At 33.8% G+C, this 17,570-nt stretch overlaps 1 protein-coding gene across 2 annotated transcripts; it reads left to right on the top strand.

Moving 5' to 3' along the window:
- The first annotated feature begins 137 nt into the window (after positions 1–137).
- Positions 138–15,802, top strand: LOC124364250 (lysosomal thioesterase PPT2 homolog). Of its 2 annotated transcripts, none has more exons than XM_046819577.1 (5): positions 138–287; positions 4,477–4,618; positions 5,523–5,630; positions 10,103–10,376; positions 13,026–15,802. In XM_046819577.1, the coding sequence occupies exons 2-5, from the start codon at positions 4,576–4,578 to the stop codon at positions 13,228–13,230; spliced, it is 630 nt and encodes a 209-aa protein (XP_046675533.1). In that variant the 5' UTR covers positions 138–287; positions 4,477–4,575; the 3' UTR covers positions 13,231–15,802. The 2 variants fall into 2 exon arrangements, with proteins under 2 accessions (XP_046675533.1, XP_046675532.1); XM_046819576.1 differs by lacking the exon at positions 138–287 and adding an exon at positions 298–626.
- The last annotated feature ends 1,768 nt before the right edge of the window (positions 15,803–17,570 follow it).

Raw genomic sequence — 17,570 nt, forward strand, 5'->3', positions numbered from 1 at the left:
AATATTTGAATTGGTCAAAAAGATCAGAATGTCCCAAACAGCTGAGTCTAATTCATTTTTTTAAATATGAGTTTTATGGATATGTTTAAGGCTTTTAAATAAGCAAACCTTATGTAAATGTTCTTAATATTAAGATACTGTTGTGATTTTCTTACCAGTAATTAAAGTAAATGTGTCAATACAGTTAATATACTTACATTTTATACAAAATGCCCATCCAATGTTTTGGAAACGTTGTTAGGTTATGTTTTTGTTTACCGTGCAATGTCATTGTCATCTTGTACTAAGTAGGCTTAATTTAATAAAGAATAGACCAAAGTAGTTGTTAAGCCAGTTGGTACGTGTAGCATTCTAGTAATCATGCTGCTCTTATGTGAAGTTTTGTAGAAAGTGCTATTGCAAGAGGAAAGATGGGTTTTAGTGCAACAAATACTCCAGGAAAAATAAGTTTTCATTTAAAAAATGCTCCATATTTTAGTTTATTAGCATTATTGTTATTTGGGTTGATTTTTTCTAATTGTGTAATTTATTCACTTAAGCAAAAACATTACAAACCTGTTGTGTTAGTGCATGGTATTTTAACAAACTATACAACTATAACAGATTTAGCAGATCGGATAAGAGAAGTAAGTTTAGTTTGTGTATTAAATAGGTAGTAAATAACCTGGGTGTCTAGTTATAACTAACATTAGCTAGAATATAAGTGGCCACTATGATAATTCATGATATTTCTGATGATCTAATAAATAAATCAAAACGGTAAACAAACTATGTTATAAATAGGTATTTAAAATTGTCATATTCTAGTTGAGCATGTTTTATAACTAAAAAAAGGGTAAGGTACGATAAGCGGACCCGGTTTTTATATCGAAATTGGCAAACGATATTACTTAATCATAACCACTGGTATAATCAATCGATACTGATTAATTATTTTGAACAAATAACTTAAATAATTTATATCAACAGCTGTAAACACTTTCAAATAATACACGTAAGGTAATATTTCAATTTTACATTTAAGTAACATTTGATTATTAAAAATGGCAGTCAATTTTAGAAAACTACACGACATTGCTTTGAAAGATGATAAGACATGTTTTACGTGGCTTCAACATGTTGGACTCGTACTGAAAAATCTATTATGTGAAATTTGTGGGAAAGAAACAACTGTAACTGTGAGAGGAGCAAATATGGTCGTCTTCAGTTTTCCTAATTTTGCTTATTATAATTTGTTTCATCACTGTAAATATTAAATCCATATTTTAATTTAAAACATATGATTGTTATTGAGGACTATAGATACTTTTATATCGATTGATAGTCTAGGATTTGAGATGCAAATATTAGGTATCGATGATTACATTCTTCGATATAAAAAACCGGGTCCGCTTATCGTACCCTACTCCTAAAAAATAATGATTAATTAAAAACTAGGACAGAGTACGATAAGCAGTCGACCCGGGTTTTATATAGCTTATTACAATCATTGATACGTTATATATCGAATAATAGAACAATCAATCGATATCAATCTATCTAAAATACTAAATTAAAGTCATATGTTTCAAAGTAATAGAAATAGTTTAAACAATTATATGCCATAAATAATGAAGGAGCCATAGCCATTAATCAAACGATGAAGTTAAGGCAGGTAGTATACTTACTTACTTACTTACTGCCGTGGCTCCTGGTACCCAAGGTGGTACTTTGCCTCGCCAACACACTGCCTCCAGATCTCTCTATCCATTGCCTCTTCTTCCCTTCTTCCCAGTTTTCTTACGTCTCTTCTGATCTGGTCTCGCCATCTCAACTTGGGCCTTCCTGGTGGTCTTCTGCCCTCCGGATTGTTTACAAGGACGTTCTTGACTAAGGAGTTGTCCTCTAAGGCAGGTAGTATAAAAAATTAAATTTAAATAATGAAGAAAACGTAACATCAGAACCATCTTGAAAATCAAACAAAACAGCGTCTAATGTTTTAGTGTTATTTAATATTGTTTTATTAAGTTAACTATCCTTTTTTACTTAAATAAAGTTTCTTATAGAGCAAATTATGTTTGGAATATCTAAATGTGTGTACAGTTGGTGAGATGATTTAGTTATTGTCCAAATTAATTATGATTGGTAAAATTTTTAAATATCGTTTGATAATTTCAATATAAAAAAACCGGGTCCACTTATTGTACTCCACCCAAAAACTATCTAAATGTGTATTTATCAAATATAATATACAGAGTGGTATAACTGACTTACTTTTACTATTTTGAAGATAAATGACAGATTAAGATACAAATAATGCATGGTTATCGTCATTTTACTTGCATGACCATTACTCAAATGATTTTACTTTGTTTGGTTTATTAATTTTAAAACATAATATTGTTATTTGATACATTACAAAAGTTTGACAATAACTATACCGTGATTAGAATGTTTTTGTATTCAATAGCTTATATATTTATAATCAGTATTTGGTTAGTTGATTCAATTGCTGTGGTGGCTGCTTATTACTAATGCAGCCGTTACATATGTAGTTGTCAGTTTAATTATTTCATCTATTTGAAGCACTTTGGTTGACAAGTATAGCATATTGGAATATGACAATATCCCTTTTGGTATTAATTATTATTATAAAAGTCCAGTTTTATTCATATGTGGTTAATATACATAATTTTATTTTACATCTGTATGTCTAGATTGGAGAACATCAGAACATCTACTGGGTATTAATTCTTTACGCTGCATTGCAAGCTAGTTTTTCATTGCTGGTAAGAAATGGTAATCACTTTGCGCTAGACCTGGGCTGTATGAATGATGCTTGAACATCTATCATCCAAGAGCAGTCGCTAACGATTGACTGTGTGTGAATGTGCATTGTCTTGAAGAAACTATAGTTTTGAGCTTTTTTCTCTGATGTTTGTTTTGTATCACCTGCTGTAATTTGTACAGTGTATCAAAATATCTTTCTGCATCGATTGTTGAGCCTCGTTCAAGAAAATTACCAAAATCACACCCTTATTTTCCACAATATAGGTGCTATGATCTTTCTGGCTGACAAGAGTTTAGAGACATTTTCTTGCTTTTTGGGAAAGTGTATGTGTCCCCTTTCCATAGACTGCTTCTTTGTCTCATAAGTAACATGCTTAATGCATGTTTCACCAACAGTTAACGATTCAGTCAAGATTTTCATAAACATGTTTATTGAAGTCATCAAGGAAATTCAGCAATGCAGCGAACCTTTGCAAAGATTTTTGGAACCCACCTGGCACAAAATTTGTGGAAGCCAAGCTTCTTCTGAACAATTTTACTAACTAAACTTCAGGAATTTTGGAGGAAGTATTCTGAAAATTCAGTGATCGTGAGTGGCTTTCAATTGGTTTTTAGTTTTTTGCCAATAAAAACTAATTACTGTACTGAATGCACATCAGAAGTTGTGGCATTTTCAATTGCAGTGCATATCTTAACTAGTCACAATGAGAAAGGTATGAGATAAACAGACCGTCATCTACCACAGCTTAATGCATACTGAGCATTGAAATCATTTTATCTCAAGCAGCTCTAAGCCTGCTTGCTGTCTGGACAACCCTCATAAATGAAGCCAAATGGCTTGTAAAATCTTAAATGTCTTAAGTAAAATGTTAATATGGGTATTGTAATCAAGATTACATTAATAATGAGACTCTATAAAATGTGATCAATTACCTAAAAGGTACCAGTTATCACGAAGGATTTTTTTCTCCCAATCAGTTCAGGAGCAGCAAGAATTGGTATTTAAAATTAATATGTAACCTATTAAACTTAAAACCTTTGAGATATTATCTTAACACATTAGATCTTTCTGATTATGTCTGTGGTAGTTGAAAATTGCCATTTTTATCCAAATATCTCAAAATTTGTGGTTTGCGATATGCTGCTTCTGGACATTCATCGGGTGTTAAGTTACACATAAGTTTTTGCTGTAAGTTTAAGCAGTTTAGATACTACTGGTAGGCATTAACAAGCTAGAAGTGAATCAGCCTGGCTTGCAAAAATCCTAATGAGTATTCTAAACTTTTTTGTAGTTTTATATGTAGAGAAATAACATTATTATATGCTGTACTGTATATCGGTTTTAAAGAAATAATTTTTTTATTTTGAAATATGATCATATTTTACCTGCTAACTGTGCAAAACTATCAGTCCATTTTTCCGTTGTTGCAGTTCTAGCTTATACTGAGTTAGGTATAGAATCAACAGTCCTGTTTAGCCAAAATGTTGATAGTCAAAGTGGTTTCACACAGTTTAAGTCCAATTTCTAGATTGAGAATATAGAGCTGTTGAGACCTGTGTAGTCCAAGAACTTCCCATTATCTCTGAATAGGGGCATTGAGTTAGCTAATACAATTGGGGTCACTATAAAAATTTTAGTCCAACACTTATTTGTGTACTAAACCATAGAAGGTGATAACAATGTTAAACTTCTGCCCTCTTTTTTAGGTACATCCAGGAACAGAAGTGTATATAACAAACCAGTATGGTGGACTGTACAGCTTGGAACCTCTATGGCGACAGGTTAAATATATAGGCGATGAAATTATGCAGATTTGTGCTATTAACCCTGATGGAATTCATCTTATTGGTAAGTAATTTTAATCTGGTAAGTTCTTCATTATTTTTTACTTTCAATATAAAATCAATCTAAGCAACTCAAAACAATATTAATGAATTGCTAATAATCAAAATGTATGTTGTACTAGTTACAACTCCATTTAAATGTAAATCTCATTCCAATAATGTCTACTTCTGCATCTTATTTACAATTTATCAACAACAATTATTCATGTCGCCTTTTGCCTTGTGTTTTTAACATTCTTATACCATTAATATTTATATCGTGATAATATATTCCATCGCATTAATATTTCTATCACGTTAATATTCCCATTATGTTAATAGTTCCATCATGTGTATATTCCCATCACATTAATATTCCTAGCCAATTAATATTTATATTGTGATAATATTCCCATCAGATTAATATTTCGATCATGTTAATATTCCCATTATATTAATATTCCCGCTATGTTAATATTCCCATCATGTCAATATTCCTATTCCATTAATATTTCTATTTTGATAATATTCCTATAGTGTTATTATTCCCATTATGTAAATATTCCTATCCTGTTAATATTTCTATCACAATAATATTCCCATCACATTAATATTTCTATCACGTTAATATTCTTTTCAAATTAATATTCCTTTAACATTAATATTCTTATCACACATAGTGTTAATATTCCTATTGTGTAAGTATTTTCATCACATTGATATTCCTATTTCGTTAATATTCCTATTTTAAGAGTCGGTCCTAAAAAGTTTTGTTTAATTTTGCATCTCAAATTTTATATTTTGAAATAAGTTGATCACCTGTGATGTAACTTGATTGCTTGTCCATATTGTTTTGTAACAAAACAGAAGTTGTGTTTTTATTTGAACCAAAGTCTCCCTGCTGACTACCATGTTTATTTGTGCCTTAGGTTACTCCCAAGGAGGACTGATAGCTCGGGGGATACTGGAGAAGTTCCCGTATCACAATGTACAAAACTTCATCTCCCTGAGTTCGCCCCAGGCTGGAGAGTATGGAAGTGAGTGTTCTCAAATATACTCTTGGAAGATGAGTATGCATACAGTGTAAAATGAATTTCTAAATGGAAAAAAGTACTGACACATGTAGTAGTGTAAGCTTAACGCTTTGCACTTGTATTCAAACCTATGCATGTTGCCCTCTCAGCTTGCTGAGCCAATATGAGTGGTTAAAGGTTTCTCTATGTCAGGTTCAAGATTTATGACCATGTCCTTTCCCTCAGCTCTCTGGGCCACTCTTAATGTCCCCACTCATTCACCTCGCCAGACCTCTACGCGTAGTCCTCAGTATTGCATAGTTATAAAACCTTTTTGCGTGGCTGGAAATTGTCAAATCTCTCGGCCAATTAAGGAAATAAATTGATGTTTCTCTATTTACAGCACATACCGTATCAAACATAATTTAAAGTTGTTTTTTTTATCCGAGTTTCAGTGCCACTGTAGCTGACGTGATGTATCTTATCAATTCCTATAATCCTATCAAAACACTCGTGTATTTGTTGAAATCATCAAAGTATCAAAATGTGTTTATATTCTGTTGATATTTGAGACATATTTTATTTCAATTTTGAAAATAGAAATACTTTTAAATTAGGTAAACCTAAAACTTAATTTACAAACTATAGGCCTATTTTTCTTCGAAAGTAACATGACTGGTAGTGCCCAATATTACAATGTTATGGTGGCTGTACCTATTCCATGGTTAAGAGGGAAAAATCCCAACATTTTTTTTCCTTACTATCCTGCTGAAACTGTATCTTGACATAAATGATTACAGATGAGATATATGAAAGTCACTCTGAAAGTTTTGAGATTGTTTTGGTGCTAGACTTAATCAAACATTAGGTGTGTTGAAAGTAATTCACTCCAGCACCAATGCAGTTTTGTTGTCAGATTTTCCACTTGTTGAAAGCACCCAATCCCTCAGTTTTTGGAATGGAGTCAAAATATTTATGATTCACAATACATTTTGGTACCAAAGAAAAGCGACGACTGTGCTAATGTTTCTTCAGTTTGAAGAATAACTAGAAGTCGCGCACATAGCAAGATCAGGTGAATAAGGAGGTTGCTCCATCGTTTCAATGCCATTTTTGGCTAAAAACTAAGTTTTTAGCAACATTATGAGATGTGGAATTGCTGTGGTAAAATTTAACCCTTAATGTTGAAGTGTTGAAGAACTTCTTGCAAACATTTTTCAATTTATCTACTTGCTGTAGCAGTCCTTTGTCCCTCCAACTTAATAGTCTTCACTAGTCCCATATTCTCTCTAAAAAAAAAAAAAACAGCATACATTACTTTCTTCACCAATCATTGTTTCTTTACCATAGTGGGAGGTTATTCTTCTTCAAACACCCATTTGCGACTCTCTCCTCGAGCTGGAACGTTATAAAAATGTTTGTTCGTCTAATCACCAATGTTAATTTTGGAAATCACCCCATAACCACCATTATTAACCCTTTGAGTGCCAAGGGCCGATTTAATCGGCCTAGCAACGTTTCCGCATAGTGCCAAGGGCCGATGTAATCGGCCCGATGGTATTGACGAAAATTGCCAAGGGCCGACTAGATCGGCCTTTCCAATATTGGTCATCCTGTTGCTAAATATTGACGTATAATATCGTAAAACATATCAAATTAAAGCCCAAGAAATGTACGACATAATTCAAGTAGTGATAGTTTGTATATATCGTATACAATATTTTTATGTAGCTGATATCTAGAAGCCTGTGGCGCGAACCGCCTGTTGTCACGCTGCAGTCGTTTTGTTTACGTTCAGTTGTTTTAATTTGCTAGCTGTCTATTGTGGCTGTGTTGACATTTTGGTTAATGTTTTAAAAGTTTCCTACTTATATTACATCAGTTCAATTTCATTATTGAATAAGGTATAGTTTGCCGAAATGAGTAAAAGGAACAGATCGCCCTTAAGCGAAAATATGTCAGATTCTGTTATATGCCCCAACGCTTAAACTTTTTTCAATGAACTTAGAACGTTATAACATGATGTAGTTGAGTAACAAAACTAACATTATGCCCCCAACGCTAATTTAACTAAACTAACCTAAACTTAAATAATCATGTGATGCCGCGCGGCCTGCCGTAATCGGGATTCTCGAGAAAGATAAGATAACAGCGACAACAATACCGATCGCAATACCTGGAAATGCTTGTTGATTGATGGAATGTTAGTTCTGTTACTCAACTACATCGTTTTATAACGTTCTAAGTTCATTGAAAAAAGTTTAAGCGTTGGGGGAATATAACGGAATCTGACCGCGAAAATACATTAATTTATTCTTATGATAAAAACACTCACTCAGTTATTTCATCTGAAAAATTTAGTATAATAGGCCTAATGAAATAAGCCCAAAGTAATTAATTTATGTCTGTTCATAATAAATAAATAACAGTTGTATAATCTACCTTGATTTAATTTCTTAAAACTAGTAAAATATATTTTACATGAACAAGAGTAAGCGTGCATGCTGGGGCAGGTTTTAAGCATTTTGCAGCAATATATAAAAAAAATTCAAAACTCAGTTATATATAAATGTATTTTTATGAAACTTGGTACATGTATTCCAACTAACATGGGGAACATAAAATTGGCACATAAAACTCATAAAACAAAAATAAATAAATACTTTTTGTATCTTAAACAAAAATAATGTGTTTTTTTGGTTTTTTTATTTTTGCTTATACATATATAAATATATTTTTTTTATTTATGGTCAAAATGTATATATACCAATTTGTAGCCCGTATCTTGCCCTAAATAATAAAGCAAAAAGTGTCCCATTATGTTAATATTTAAGGAAGGTGTTAATTTTTTAGTAAAATACTGCAGTAACATAAAAATAGTGCTTGGCACTGAGGGGAATGGCCTGTCACAAATGACTGGCACTGGCTGCACGACCTCCGCCACATCGCGTGGCACTCAAAGGGTTAAGCAGTTGAAGAGTCTGCTGGCTGATTATCACACGCTTAGCTTTTGCTCATCTGTCAATTTGTGAGGTACCCATCAAGAAACAATTTTCCTGACTTTTAAAAAGTAAAGCAAGATTATTCGCACTGCTGCGGATCCAATATCTAGGAAAGCTTCAGTTATTAAATAAGTGTAGTGTATGTCCTCTTCCACCATATCATTCACCTAATCACCATTTTCTTTAGTGTCCGCAGAATGTTGCGTTCCCGAATGTTCATTGTTTTGAAGCGAATCACATCACGTTCGAAAGTTCGAGTACCTGAGAGCAGTTACACAGGATATTGTTTTAGAATGTGAAGCAATTTTGGGACATTCAAAATCATAGCCCGTAAATGCACTCTTGATAACTCCATGACTTCACGAAATTGATCTTTCTCAGCAGAGGACACAAGTATACTGATAAGTCAAATTGCTGTCAGGTAAGACAATCAGATAAGATTATTGTAGTATACACTGACTGCCAGTACTGTATCTCAAAACTGTCAAAGTGACTCTTGCATTTATAAAGTAACTAGCGGGCCCGGCGCGCTTTGCTGCGCATTTCAATAATTTTTTGCAAAAGTTGCCCGCGGCTTCGCACGCAATTTCCCGTTGAAAACAGTACACTATATTCACTTATTCTTTTTCTATCACATTCTAAACATTGCTGAGATAATTGATAGTCGTTCCATCGTGAGCCTCTTGGGCGTATTATGAAGGTATGTACCATATTCCTGCCTCTATCTAGCTGTTACCCACGGCTTCGCACGCAAATCTTAAGAACCGAAGTCCTTATATTACTTAGTAAATTTTTTTTTACTATAATAAATTTTAGATTAAATTAGTTATATCTCCGATGCCACGATTGAGCTTGCTTTGTTGTCTCGATCGAGAGAATATGTACACACACGGAGTTTTGAGAACCATACTTCTGTCAAAAAAAAACAACTAAGGTTGATTTTATAACATTCTTTATATTTGTAGCCAACGTAAGATAGTAATTATGATATCTGCATTACTCTTCTGATCAAGCATGAGCATGGTTTATATTAAATAAATATTGCAGTTAAAGGTGAATTTTTACGTCAAATTTGAATTGTATTATCTGGATAGTAAAGTCTATGTTTAACAGTGATTGCAAAAACAGTTTAAACAAAATTTGTCGTTTCTCTTAAGCTTACTCTATGCTTTAAAACTATAAGTGTAATATATGTTTACAAAGAACAGCTGATTAAAAATTTGAAAAGACGTTAACATATGTTTGCTGCAATGCATTTCTTATGGGTATTTCTGTAACCAGTGGGGCGGAATCCTGAATCGGGAAAGGGATGGGCATAGCTTATAAACCTTCTCCGTGGAAAAATACATATACGTACAAATTTTCATCATGATCGGTCCAATAGTTCACGATTCCATAAAGGACAAACATTCATTTTTATATATATAGATAACTAATACAATTAATATTTTGAAATAAGAGAAACCATTGTTCATTTGAAATACTCAATTACAGCGAAATTCCTCCACATCTTCTACCCTAACCAGGCGCTGAGGGAGGCGTATGAGCTGTTCTATTCGCACATGGGACAGTTTATATCAGTGGGGAACTATTGGAACGACCCGTTCCACCAGGAACTGTACTACAAGTACAGCCAGTTTCTGCCGTACATCAACAACGAGGTTGAGGGCTACAGGGATGAGGACTACAAGCGAGGCATCACCAAGCTGAGACGGATGGTCTTGATCGGGGGACCGGACGATGGCGTGATCGCACCGTGGCAGTCCAGGTACTGATAGTAGCAAAACACAGTTTTCTATGGGTACAGTACTTTTTTTCAATGTAACTATCGAAACTCCTCAGTTCAGATCAATTCAATTCATTCTTTGTTAGCACAAAACAATTTACGTCACATTGTAATTTAAAATAGGTACCTCATCATGTCATAGCAAATGTTAACGTCATTTCAAATGATATGGAATTACGGTTCAGGACTGAGTTTCTTTGTGCCAACAGCATCCCTTAACGTTCTCAGAAAATAGAAGGTGACCTTCCAATATCCAGATTCTCTGTGTTCGGTCACTAAAAACACGTGTTTATTTCAATATAGATTTGATTTAAATTGACTTTAGAGAACTCAAAAAAGCTGAATGAGGTTCTAGATATTCCTGAAACAAATTTTAGAACTTGCTTACAATGGAATCATTCTTGACTATTCTAACAGGGTTGTTTACACCTGCAGAAGAGATTAATTTCAATTCCAGAAGCTTAGTGTTTATACTTTTTGTAAATATAACGATGGCAAATGTATGAAACCCTACTATCCCTTCATAATAGTTTTTTGCTCCATGACTATGTCACTGAAACAGGCAAAAACAGACCGGTGGAATAACTGTGAATGTTGAGTTTAGCTCCAGTTCACCTTCCTCTAAGTGTAGCATCTGAAACTGTCACAGACTTGAATCCTGGAATCTGGTCATGTTCGTCTGAAGAGATCCAAACAAAATCAACGTCAAAAAAAGTCAATACGAACCCATTACATTGTTTGGACATCACAGACTACAAAATATACTGTAGTGATAGGTATTCTCATCGTCTAATCAGGTCCACGATTGAGTCCACCACGATGTTTTAGACACGATCTCTAAGCACGGTAGAGCAACGCGAGTTTTCTACACATAACGTAGCTATGGTGGGTCAAGTCTGTGACAGCACATGGTTCCAGGTGCTACACCAAGAGGAAGGTGAACTGGAGCTAGCTTAATATGTGTAGACAGGTACTTACTGGAAACCAACAAAATTAATTCAAAATAAGGATGAATTTATTATGTTGTTATACAGAAGGAAATGAATATGTTTGATATACGGTTCGGATATTTGATAAAGATCCTCAAATCATGTTCCATATTAACCTTTCCAGCGTTATTGACGCGGATCAGCGGAGGGCCACTACAAGCTCAAAACGTTATTGCCGTGGATCCACGTTTTTGCATTCTTTATTTTCTTACTGCTATGTTAGTTGAATATTTTGCTGCTAGATGGTTCTAGTAGTCATGTGACATACAGACGGGTTGCCCTGCCTTGAATTCTGTTACAATGGGAGTGGCAGTTGCTTCTAATTGGCCAAACACTGTCTAGCGGGTGTGGCCCCGCGCCTTTCACAAAGTCATTGACGGAGCTCCCGTCAAGGCATCTAGCCAGTTAGTTAGTGAGAAGCGTCCGGTACACGCGTATGTATTTCGGTTATCGCTAATTTTCTGTTGTGTCCTATACTTTTTAAAGTAAATTATTCATATTATATACAGCAGTTTCCAGTATTTATTTAGTGTTTTTTACCATTATTCGTGTGAATGGCAAATCCAGACGATTCGGAATTTGAAGATTTGGTAATTCTAAGCAATTACTTGGTCAACCCCAAATTTTTTCATATTTTACTACGGTCATAAGGATGTTATCAGAAAGCAAGAAACATAATTCAAGCCCTGCAAGGCTGTCCTACAGGTTGCTGAGTGATAAGAAGGTTCAAAGTCCACGCGATAACAGTGGTTTGCGGGAGCCGCGCGGAATAAACACTCTTTGTCTACTTTTGTATTTTTATAATTTTATTGGTTTGTAATATAGTATATGTTTATCTATAAAACTGTGTTTCATTCCCATACTTACTGAATAAATGATAAAAATATTAGTGACAACTACACTGCTATTCTACGATATTCTCAAAAGTTAAAAATTAGCCTAGGAAATCCAAAAAGGGCTAAACAAATTTTATTTACCGTTAAGTAACTCTATTTTGACATACAGAAACGAAAATAAATTTAACTTTACACATTGGAAATTTAAAAAAATTGTAACTTTATCAAAGATCAGGTCTAATTTTTCATGACGCTTAAAGGGTTAAAGATTGAATTTTTTTTTGTTCTCTAAGGACAAGAAGCTTATTAACTGTACTTAGTCCTATAAGAACCTTAGTGCTGCTTTCGGAGTGATAGGATATTCAGGATGGGTAAGGTTAGGGTGTAGGGGCTGCCTTCTGTTGAGATCCATGAGGAAGAATTATTGCACTAATATCAAAGACATGTCCCCCCAGAAGAAGGGGAGGCCAGTTCTGAACCAGCCTCTCCAGTCAAAGCAGGCAGGGGGTGGCACACCTTTGTTGAGGCTAGCAAGAACCTCTGATAGATAGGGAAAAACCCCCACCAAACTCCAACAGTCATCTCCCACAGTAGACTAGACCTATCAACCACCCTTGCACCTCAGAATCTCGACATTTGCGATTAGTGATGTGCCACTCCTGGACATCCATAAGGTTGCCCAGATTTAAGTGACACATCGGTCTTTGCTGTGCCCAGTGGTAGGTTCATCTGGAAGGTATAAACCAGCCAGAAGTGATCCCTGCTCGGTAAAGATTTAATTTAATATTATTTCTTGTGTTCTTCAGTCAGTTCGGCTTCTACGCTGACAATGACACAGATACTGTGGAGGACATGAGGGACCGGGACATCTACAAGCAGGACCTGTTCGGCCTGAGGACCCTGGACGATGAGGGGAAACTGACATTATACTCTGTGGCAGGAGTCACCCACAGCAACTGGCACCGCAACCTCTCGGTCATCGACAACTACATCATGCCCTGGCTCAGTTGATGGTGGCGTTACTTAGTGACCTACAGTAATACTCTCTTTCATTGTCAGGTCAGGTTGATTTTTGGGAGAAATTGTATGTTTGTAAGTACGTAATTATGTAAAGCAGCCATTATAGGTTGATATTCCATTACTCGTAGCGGATTCAGTCCATTTGAAATAAGTAACCGACTTACTGTAAACATTTTGAGACCCTACAAAATACTGTAAGCTGATAAAGTATTGATTTTGAGATTTAACGGCAATGTCTAGAACTGAACGGAGCTTTCCTCTACTTTATTTTATAATTATGTTTTTCGGGGTTTAACCGTATTCTCTGTTGTAAAAATGGTGAAAACTTTCCTCTACATCGGATGTGGACTAGAAACAGCTTTTGCCATGTCTAGAAATAAACTACATTAGTTATACAACTGAAAAAGCTTAAAATTTATTTGTCATAAAATGACAACAAACATCGCTTATACATGAACCCAAAATAGCAATGAACATATATTAAAAATACTCTAAATAATACAAAACAGTGAATCATTGCATTTGTGAGGTATACAAGATAGTAATCAGTTGCTGTGATATTGTTTCTCTTTTCAATATAGTTGTCAGGCTATTATTACATTTCTCTATGGCCTATGGTATACACAAAAGGTTTTCTATGTAGCATTTTATTTAAGAGTTACAAGAGCTTTTTAAAATAAGAATTCCATTAAGAAAATCTTGGCATTTACTAGGGTACCTTTATTACTTTAGAATAATTCTTGTTTATATTAAATTTTGGGAAATAGTTATTTTGATGGTATGTATGTAGTTTGATAAAGTGTAACATACAACTTCCAAAGCAGGGTTTTTACTTGCAAAAACAAATACCAATAATGTATTTAACAGTAGTAAATTTTGCACTTTACACATCTGTAGTTAGTTTAGAACTTCTTGAGTACAAAAAGAATTATTAGTACAAATTGGTACCACTTAGTTCAATTGTTTAATTCGTCTGTTATTTTCATTTTATACGGTACTTCTAAACAGTTATATAATAAAACAAAAATTTGAAAACATAAAATCATTATCACCGCCATCATTGTTCCAGTAGTTGGTTACATTTACTTTGTATATAGGTTTTCATCATACTTTGTCTTCCCATCCTCTTTCATCAAGAATTTTACACTCAGATTTCTCATCACAAAATACTGTCTCATTTCGTCTGTTATTTGGTTTATTTACTTATCGATGTGTGGTAATCAATGCATTAAATGTAATGATACAGATTACAAAATATTTGTTCCAAAGCAGTAAAATCATAGAATCATAGAATTTTGAGGGTGAAATAAAAACATGCCTTTACTTGTAAGATTATATTGTTAATAATAAGACTACATTTTAATTTTTTTATTATTTAAATAATGCAATAATGTATCACTTTAAATCCTTAATTGCTCGTTATGAAATTAAACAACATGGATCTAGATACTATGAATTAGAATATGTATACTCAATGTAACTTTTTGGTACTACGCTTCAAATGATTTTTATAGTTTAGCGCTTTTGATCTCATTTTTATTTTATTTTTAACAGAGTTGTTTTTAAGTTGAACACAAATTATTATTAAATATTTTTTTAAACAATTTTATTATATTTACTTGAACGAAACATTTCATACATACACATTCATGAATTAGGATTTGGTGAATTTTACACTATATTTTTGTATTTTCTTATATAATGCTTTTTAATAAACAGTTATACTTCTACTTTTTAGTTTACTTCATACATGCATAAAATATTTACAGCAGGTTTAAATTTGGTTGGAGTATTTGATTATGATAATACATACATATACATTCTCTCCATACAGAAGCAAAGACAATAGCTCTGTTTACAATTATACTTTCCTATTATTTTTTTAAGTTAGAGACATTAAACAAATGAAACTATTTAGTAGGCGAGTTTACTAGTTGCATGAATAATAACATTATTTATTAATGACCGTTGTACTTTGTAATATTTATATTAATTTTTATAATTCTTAGTCCATAAATGAGTAATGTTAACTGAGTTATCCCTTCTAAATATATAACACATAAAAAAAACACATAGGGAAAATGTTTTGTATGAATTTTAAGACAAACTGTAACATGTCCTTCAATCTTTGAATATTTATGTATAAATTGCATTGGAATTTATTTAAACTATTTATTAATTCAGAACAGCTCTACACAATGTGGCACACATCACAAAAAGTGTCAAACATTCCAATTTTCTTAATATGTGTTGAGTATTTTAGGAAAGTTTAAGCACTTCTGTAATATTGGATTGAGTTTAATTAAGTACTTTTTAAATAGTATATGACCATGATTCCAGTGTCCGTACTAGCAATAATTGTTTGTGAATAGAATAAGAAATTTAATTTACTAGTCATTTTATTGCTAGTTCTAGAATTATAATACCGTTAAAATTTTATATTTTTCTAGTATTTTTCAACCTTTGATATTGGTACTATGCGTGTGTCTTCCTTGAATTAATAATTGTTATAAAACTTTATTGTTGTGATTGCAGTTTACATTAAATGATTACAAAATAATAATCGGTTGTGTTTTTTCTGATACATGAACCTTTTTAATAATTTTTTGTGTGGGTTTATTTAGTTTTATTATGTAAAAAATTAATAATTTGTATTATTTACATTTTGAATGTAAACCCTATTGTTGAATAAATGGCTATTGTTCTACTAATTGTCATTTAAACTAAGACATTTATCTTAACAGTTTAAGCATTTTAATACCCTCTCTGTAGAAATATGCCACCTGCGAGTTCAACCACAGGTTTACATGGGCATGCAGTTCAGTGTGAGTGTTAAATTTCATCCAAGAGATCTTGGGTACAGTTGGCCGTGTGGATGAGCGTTGTGGAGAAACAAAACTTTCTTGCTGAGTTTTCCCCAACGCTTGTTTTGTATAGTGTTACACAGCTTTTGCAAACACTTCCTTGTTTCTTGGGCGAGTGTGTTCCCATTCCATCTACTGCCGCTTTGTTTTACAGTTGACGTGTTTTACGCAAGTCTTGTCGCTGGTTACGATACGATCAATGACTTTTCAATTCTATCGTATCCTTCCAAAAATGTAAGTACTGCAGCTGTTTTTTTTTATTTTTTTTTTTGTGGTTAACCATTCAGTAATAGTCTTATCATTTTAAAGAAAGACACGCGGTCAAGTGCATCATAGGTTACCACATAAGTGATAATAGCGTATTCTTGTTAACCCATTGCGGATCACTGATGGGCTCGTCACGCAGCGGCACGATGACGAGCTCAGGTAGAAAAGCGGTCTGCTTTTCAGTTTCCCCCCAAATAGTTCCAGTAATGTCTGATAGATCGGGCAATCATCTTCACTTGTCAACCAAGAGTGTTTAACAACGGTCTACGTTTAGAGTTTTCAAAAGTTTTATAAATATCCTACAGATCGCAGTTGTATGTCGAAGTTGAAAAATCATTCATATGAGTTTACTCTCTGCTTTTTAGCGCTTGTGATTGGGTGTCTTCCTCAGTTGTTATTATAATACTTTTGAGGTTAGTGACAGAACTAAACGACGCAGACGTACATGTTGGCGGGTTTAGTCTAGACAATGGTTCGGATGTTGTAATCGCTTCGCCCGAACCGCTTTATTTAGACTATGATTCAGACATCATCCCTTCCACCCCGGAACCTTGCTCGCGTGTTGCGTTCCTACACCACGGATACCCCAGCAGGCCCATGTTCCATCTGAACGAATACCTTCACAGCTGAGTTTTCTAGTATACAATAGCGAGCGATACGATCTGGCGCACCATTGCTGTTTGTGTGGCCGCTGACTGTAAATTAATTCGTGCCCGCGCGCCAAAACAATACGATCCGCAATGGGTTAACAAGGGATACCAGGAGGTGACGTGTACTTGCAGTGCTTGTTTGAACTACAAGAGTATACGATACAATAGTCCTTTCTTTAGAAATATCCTTCCTAGTATCTGAAAAATATCTCTAAAAACAACGTATACATTTGTGGTAGGGTTAGGGAATTAACCTAACAATATAGTACTGAAAAATGTAATCACTAATTAATATGGTATGTCACTTAGAATTCAGAATGAGCAAGAAATGTAAAATCAAATTGACCTTCGTTATTAATGTCAGAGATTAATGATTTACAAAAATAATAAATTAATGATGATTAAAATTTAAAAAATGCAATATTTGGTTGGGGAACCTTAAGTGAAGTTCAGGTGTGGCTTGTTGGCAACATAAACTTACTCAGGTGAAACATCGTGTGCTGCATGATGCCAATACTTTGCCATAGATTGTTGCTTTACTTAGGCATAG

This window comes from Homalodisca vitripennis, chromosome 6 (assembly GCF_021130785.1).
Source record: "Homalodisca vitripennis isolate AUS2020 chromosome 6, UT_GWSS_2.1, whole genome shotgun sequence".
NCBI lineage: Eukaryota > Metazoa > Arthropoda > Insecta > Hemiptera > Cicadellidae > Homalodisca > Homalodisca vitripennis.

What these genes read in the sequence shown, in the direction of transcription:
- LOC124364250 (XM_046819576.1), top strand. Translation starts at nt 411, where the DNA reads ATGGGTTTTAGTGCAACAAATACTCCAGGAAAAATAAGTTTTCATTTA. An exon ending in CCAGGCTGGAGAGTATGGAA is followed by an intron (nt 5,631 to 10,102) that starts GTGAGTGTTCTC and finishes ACTCAATTACAG; the next exon opens with CGAAATTCCTCCACATCTTC. An exon ending in ATCGCACCGTGGCAGTCCAG is followed by an intron (nt 10,377 to 13,025) that starts GTACTGATAGTA and finishes TGTGTTCTTCAG; the next exon opens with TCAGTTCGGCTTCTACGCTG.